Source organism: Panicum hallii, chromosome 7, assembly GCF_002211085.1.
Source record: "Panicum hallii strain FIL2 chromosome 7, PHallii_v3.1, whole genome shotgun sequence".
Taxonomy (NCBI): domain Eukaryota; kingdom Viridiplantae; phylum Streptophyta; class Magnoliopsida; order Poales; family Poaceae; genus Panicum; species Panicum hallii.
Genome location: NC_038048.1, coordinates 22,761,830 through 22,768,874, shown reverse-complemented (window position 1 = coordinate 22,768,874; position 7,045 = coordinate 22,761,830). Strand labels below are relative to the sequence as shown.

Sequence of the window (7,045 nt, the reverse complement as noted above, 5' to 3'; positions counted from 1 at the left end):
CTACCTGGGATCCTTGGTGATGTGTTTTAGCATAACACATCACTGATGACCCTCATTAGTGATACATTTTGCCAAAACGCGTCACTGATGTGGGTAATTGTGCACTCATGGGGGCACAATAGTGACGAAAATTTAGTGATGTATAAATTTAACGTCACTAATTAGCTTTTACTGCCGTCACTAATTAGCTATTTATGACGTAGTGACTGGGCGAGGAGTACGGGTGAGGGAGAGAGAGTACAGAGAGAGAGAGAGAGAGAGTGCTGGGGAGGGAGGAGAGTACAGGAGAGAAATGTACGGGGGAGAGAGAAGGGTGGGAGAGATTTAGAAAGAAATAAAAACATTGATTCAACTAACGCTTGGATCAGGGGTTGTCGCTGAAGTTGTGGATTAAATTTAGAACCTATAAAATTAGAGCCATTCCTACTAAATAGCAGGATCCCTACTAAAATCTTGAGAAGCAGAAGCTATTGCTGTAAAATCTTGAGAAGTAGAAACTATCGCTGAAGTTGCTCTTAGCACTTAAATCGGTCGTAATCGACTCGAGGTGAAGCAAACAGAAATCAGCGGTATCAGCTCACGGTGTGATCGGATCACGCCGAAAAATAACCAAAGACCATGTAATAAGTGTATAAACAAATCTTAGGGTTTCCACCCTTCATCCACTCCCCCAGCCCAGCTTGCCCCGCCTGCTCCCGCCCCTCTCCCACACGCCGCCCCCAGCCCTCCTGCACTGCACTCACGCGCGGCGGCGCGAGGGCGCGAGCAGCGGCTCTTGACCCCGGCGCGGCGGAGCTGCGGCCGGCCGCCGGCACCCCCTGCGGCCCTGCCCCCCTCCCGCCGCCAGCCCTTGCACAGCAGCACGCGCGGCGGCGCGAGGGTGCGAGCAGCGCCCCTCGAATCCAGAGTCGGCATCGCCGCACCGCTGCAGCTCACTCTCCCCGAATCCAGAGTCGCCTCTTCAGATTGAAAGTGCGGAAGATGGTTCTGCGGCGGGCGGTTGCGGAGTGCCCCAAGAAGGTTGCGGGGCTGGTGGACCTGGTGAACCTGCCGACTGCGCTGCGGGAGTTCGCCGGGTGCCGGTCCCAGATGTCCCACCTCTCCTTCTTCCTACGCGTCTGGTCCCACATCAAGGAACATAACCTACAGGTACTATTCGCCATGCATGGGTACGGGAATAGACTGCCCCTTTCGTTTCCTTGCGAAGAAATTAGTAATTAGTCATAATGGTTGGTGCTCGGTGTTAGTTGAGCCCCTTTTTTATTACGGCGGGCGGCAGGATTTGGTTGCTCGTTCTCCAGAGTTTGCACATATCTTTGATAGAATGGCAGCTGGTTCTGGCCAACATTTTGTTCTGTGCTATAAGGTTTATGCTATGAGAGTCCAGAATTTTATTATTATCTGAAAAGGTATCTCATCTCCTTAATCTTTGCTGAAGTGTACACATTATGATCTAGGAATTGATCAGTGCGGCAGCAAATAATGTTGATAATTCTAATTGAAGACTTTGTCAACTTTGCCATTACATGCGTAAAGGTGCATAATAAATGGTTGTATGTATATGTATAGCTTCAGATGCCAGTCTGCCGCTTGCTCTCTTTTTATTTTTTATTTTTTAAGATGATAAATAATCTTTAATAGTTTTTTAGACAATAATCATTAACGTTTGAATTGTGGAGTGTAACCTCATCGTGGGACAATTTCGCTCCCTTGGTGTTGCCTGACATTCTATCTGTTTCCAGATCCTCCATGTGAACTGACAATGGGTGTGGCACTGTTATGGTTACCCCTTGATTTAATTTCGAGTTAATAAATAGTTATTTTCCATATTGAAACCCTTTATACCTGTTTGGGCCCGAAATATGCCAAAAAATGTGCATTAGTAGCACTCTGACATGTAATTCTTCTATAACACCTATTGATTTCCTATTTCTAATGCCCCACCTTTTGACAATAATTAGTGGAAACCTTCTAGCATACTGTAATGTGAGATCCCTCATTTATCTTGATATGGCTGGTTTGGTGAGGGACATCGGCAAGGAGTTAATGGCATGCTCGCCCTCGTCAGGGGTTGGAAACAGCTGGTTTATGTGGCTAGATAATTCCATGCTTAACTTCAAATGTTCTGCCATCTCTTCACATAGAGGTGGCCCTAACAACACTTGCTAACAACAAACAAAAATCAAATCAAATCTCTTGATGTGTAGCTAGCAAAGCAACAACTCAAACTAATCCAAACAGATGATAGCTTGGCGCTCTCAGGACGTTGTGGGTTGTGGATGCTGAGCGATGGCTTCTTCGCATGCATGTATGTTTTCCTGACGAAAGCATTCACAATGTATCTATGTAGGTTGCCCCTTTTCAGTTTGAAATGGTCTTTTATGCTCTGTACTCTGTAGCTTTGCTCAGAAAGTTGGTTTTTCTTTTGTATCATTTTATTGGTAATTGTCCATATGTGATTGTGTCAATTTTTTTACAAGAATGGGAACTTTATTTTGGCATGGCTGTTTTCATTTTACCAGTATTTGTTATTTTATTTTCAGCACTCTTTTATTAGGTGCGATCTTTTTCCCACATGGGGCAAATAATATCTGTTAGTGAGCTGGTTTGTATGTCACAATACTAGTGCACCCGCATTACCAAGCTGATTGTGTTTCCAATGGTGGCCACTGGCTAGACTGGTGTGGGGAAAAACTGACAAGCAACTCATTCTTTGTACCTTTCAGTCCGCATGTCCATGCAGATAATGCATAAATAATAACTCTGAAGCTCATTCTCAAAGCGTGAAACTCAATATAAAGGAAGAAAGAAAACCCTAGGTTTCATTTATGTGAAAAATATTAGTAACAATTAATTATCAAATATTGTGATCCACTGGGGTCAAAAACAAGCAGATAAACAAATAAGCAAATTGAAGAAAACAAGAAGCTGCTGCCACTATACCAAGGCCTTCTATCTGCAGCTGCTAGACATTAGTGCTGAAATAAAGAACCGTTTTGTTACAGAAACAAAGTTTTCCCTTACGTGGCTTTATCACTGTTGTTGTTGTTGTTGTTATATTTTTTATTATTATTTGTTGGGGTGTTGTTATTATTATTGAGATGGTAACTATCCTGATTTGCAGGACCCAACGAATAAAAACATTGTGAACTGTGATGAGAAGCTGAAGACTGTATTATTGGGCAGGTCCCAAGTGCAGCTCTTTGAACTCCCAATGATTGTTAAGCTTCATTTCCCAAAAGTTCCAAAGTCGTGATAACATTAATTTAGAGGTATTGTATATTGAAACTTCGAGGAAACCGGATGGATTTATGTTTGGCTGGGATAGACGGAATCATGTAAGTGTTGCTTTGCTGAAATTTGAATTGACAGACTAAGTACTGCGCATGATAGATTGAGTTTTGTGATTATTTTGCCAATCTGTCTTTTTGACATGTTTTATGTATCAATAACTTTGCTCAAGTTTAACTGAAGAACAAGATGTGAAAAAAAAACTTTTCTTGGGACACAATGCAGTTGACTTTCAGTCAAGCAGTCCCTCAGTACATGCCTGAAATTATTTGTTAGGTTGTTCTGAAAGCCACGCTCTGGTAAATAGTGGGATAGTGGCATAGTGATACTCGTGTTCTTTTGTACTTGCAACAATGAATAAATTGATTCCTTTTATTAGAAGATACGCATTAAGACTCTTCCTGTTAAAGAATTACTAGGTAGTGTAGTTGTACTTCTAATGGAAAGACAACACAACATGTTATTTTTTGATAATCAGATTCTCCCACCTTAAGGAGTTTACTAGATAAGGGTTTGTGATTATTGTGCCAAAGAATATCAATTGTTTTCTAAGAAAACTGTCATTCTGCGAGCAATATAATGCAGATTTTATATTGGAATTTGTGACACCTGGTTTAATTTGGATGTGGCCTTGTAGTGGTTGATGAGTAATTTGTGCACATGTTTAGGGCCTTTTTAGGATTACTCCGCTCTACAAATTTTTAGGATTACTCCGCTCTACAAATTTTAGCTCCGCACCTAAATTTTTATGCCAAGCATATCTAGCTCCACAAACTCCGGCTCAGGAAAAAAAAAAGTCAGCTCCATGTTTTCTACGGAGCTTTTCGGGGGTGCTCCAAAAATTCTATTTTTATACCTTATGGAGTTGTGTTGAAATTACCTCCTATACCACTCATGATGCATCCCGTTTCGCTAGAAAGAAAAAAAAGAAAGACCCCGACCCCTTTCTCCTGCGCGTCGCCTCTTTCTGCTCGAGGCTGCTTCTTCCTTCCGTCCGGTCACATTTTAGGGTGCCGCCGCCACGGCCCCTTCGAAGTTCCCTGCCGGCCCCGTCCTCGCCGGCAAAATGAGCCGCCAGCCCTTCCTGCCACCAGTTCGGCTGTTCCCAGCCTGGGACGTGGATGCGCTAGGGTGTGGTGCCGATGCCCCTGCGTCTCGGCGGCTGGAGGATGTGGCCGCCGGCGGCGGCGCTCCTGCCCGCGAGCTCCGCGAATGCGAGGCTATGGAGCGACAACGCGTGCTGCTAGTCTGCTCTGATGTGGTAAAGGAGCACTCCATTGTTCAAACTACACAGAATTAGCTAAATCGTTGCTTCCTCCTACCAAAATTTGGTACCTGACTTATTCAGTTATGCTGCTATGATTGCCATAGACTGAATCTATATTGTCTGAGTAATCACCAAACACCAGATGCACTCGACCATTTTGTTTGATGAGACCTTCCCTAAACTCATTTGAATATGTAGAAGACATTTATTGATCAAATGTGCAAGTTTAGAGCATAGACACGTTTTGTATCTGGCCGGTGAGGCGGTGAGTAGCTAAGGCAGCAGCAACTTGCCTGCTTGTTTCACCACCGGGTGTGCACCGCCGCTCAATGCCATGCAACTCGCAGATGCCTGCTTCGCTTGCTTGCTTGCTGGCCTGTCGACGCTGCCGCTCTTGCATCACCGTTCAAGTTTTTGTTGACACGCACCTATTTGCATGCTCCAGCCAAGCCGCTGCTTCCTGCTGGCAAGCAGCGAACGTCATCCCAGCCTGCATAAATAGGCAAGATGCTAGAGAGCTCGGCTCTCTCCCCATCGCGCCGTGCGAGCAGAGCAGCACCGCCTCCCAAATCTCACAAGTTGTGCTTCGCCTCCGTCCAATCCTGTGCACCAGCATCACAACTACAACTCTGCAAGCATCTCCAATACAATCAGGTTGAACCAACGCACGAGCTGGCCATCAGCTATGCGTGCAAAGGGCCGACGAATTCATCCTGCTCTCCCTCACGGCAAAAACAGGGCAGCGCTCTGCTCATCGACCAAACTAGGTCTCAATCATGCAGTCGGATGCCAGCATGCCGCCGGCATGGCCACCACACGGACAGTCCAGCTCTTGCCAGTTCATTCTCCTCCTCCTGAGCTCGTTCACTGAAAAATTTCCTCGCCGACAAGTCCTCTCCAACCAATTGCTCGCACTCACGGCACCACCGCCACCCACAGACCCGTTTGGGTCACTCCGAGCATCAGCCGGCCACCGTAGCCCACAGTTCACCGTCGTCTTCAACCTTAGTCCACCGCCGTGCAGTTTTGGTTAGGTCGCCGGTGAGCTCTGCCTTCCTGGTTTTGTGAGCTTGATCTGATGGTGCAGGCAGGACTACATACGCACGTAGATGGTGGTAGCGCCGCTTGTTGGCCAGGACTCTGGCCAGCTTCGCCGGAACGCGAGTGATGCGTGCACGCGTACAGATCACGCTTGAGCGGACTTGTGTTACGGTCTTCTCGAAGGATCTTATGATAACCATCGCCAATTTTGATAGTATGATGACTATCGCTGTGTGATTTGGCGAAGGGACAGCGCAGCACGAGTTTGCACACGCGACGAACTATCAAGACAATTACTCTTCCACGTACCGATGAAACAGCCCATCCAATAACACTGACATGAAGGTACAAACTGGATGAACTGGTGTACAACTTCCTTAGGAATTGAAAGAAGAAGTTTGCAAGCTTCTCAAGACTCACGTGGGAAAGAGGAACTTAACAAGTTTTTATCTCTCAATTAGTAGCTAAAATGTTGTTTACGCTGACTATTACATGGATATATATAGCACTAGTGCAGTTTTCAGTTCAGACTAAGATTTAATTAACTTGTAGTGGGAAGTTGCAGCAGTCCTTGATATTCTAGTGGAGCTCTTTGCATGGTTGGTCTTCATCTTCAGTTTTAATGCGTGTGTGAAACAACACTCTGGCTAGTAACTTCTTTGCTAACTCAAGAATTAATCATTTTGAACAGACACAACTGATTTGCTTGGTGGCTGAATTGTCGATCCTCTATGCACGCCCCATGCTCCTTATTCCTGCAATTAATATGTGGAGCATGGTAGAAATACTTTAAATATAAAAACTAAATGATGTTTAAATTTAGCTTGCACCTATCATGCTTCATTTATAATTTAAACAAATTTCAACCCACTAAATAGCAAGCTGATCTCTATAGTTTTGGAGGGCAGAAATCATCATCATCCCATGTAGGCTCGCGCACTCCATCATTCCTAAGAACAAATAAGTACTCAAAAGCATAGGATGATCTGAAATAATCTAATTGATTAAGATAAGGTTAGCGTTCACCAGAGATCTGAAATAATCTAATTGATTAAGATAAGGTTAGCGTTCACCAGAGAATGCATTTGCTGCTCAAATTATTTAGCTCCGCTCCTTGTAATTAGGCCCACTATATCAGATGCACTTTTATTAGGAGGTGGAGAAGAGTGGGTACTAGGGATGTCCTCATTAACCTCTCCTTCTTGAGAAGGAGTCGTCCTCGACTCAGGTTCACCAACAAATGGCAGCAAATCTTTGATATTGAATTTTTCACTCATATTGGAATATTCAGTGGCAGCTCAATTTTATAAGCATTATCATTTATCTTTTCGAGAACCTTGAATGGACCTCCACCCCAAGGGATAACTTACTCTTGCACTGGTGGGGAAATCAATCCTTGCGTAGATGCAACCACACCAGGTCACCGGGCTGGAATATAAATTTTTT

General features: G+C 44.6%; 1 protein-coding gene across 3 annotated transcripts; it reads left to right on the top strand.

Annotated features, from left to right (window-relative positions):
- Positions 1-558: 558 nt before the first annotated feature.
- On the top strand, positions 559-3,559 carry LOC112898798 (upstream activation factor subunit UAF30). Of its 3 annotated transcripts, none has more exons than XM_025967089.1 (3): positions 559-1,149; positions 2,208-2,308; positions 3,125-3,257. In XM_025967089.1, the coding sequence occupies exons 1-3, from the start codon at positions 982-984 to the stop codon at positions 3,147-3,149; spliced, it is 294 nt and encodes a 97-aa protein (XP_025822874.1). In that variant the 5' UTR covers positions 559-981; the 3' UTR covers positions 3,150-3,257. The 3 variants fall into 3 exon arrangements, with proteins under 3 accessions (XP_025822874.1, XP_025822872.1, XP_025822873.1); XM_025967087.1 differs by having other exon boundaries at positions 566-1,149; positions 2,249-2,308; positions 3,125-3,559; XM_025967088.1 differs by lacking the exon at positions 2,208-2,308 and having other exon boundaries at positions 590-1,149; positions 3,125-3,445.
- Positions 3,560-7,045: the final 3,486 nt, after the last annotated feature.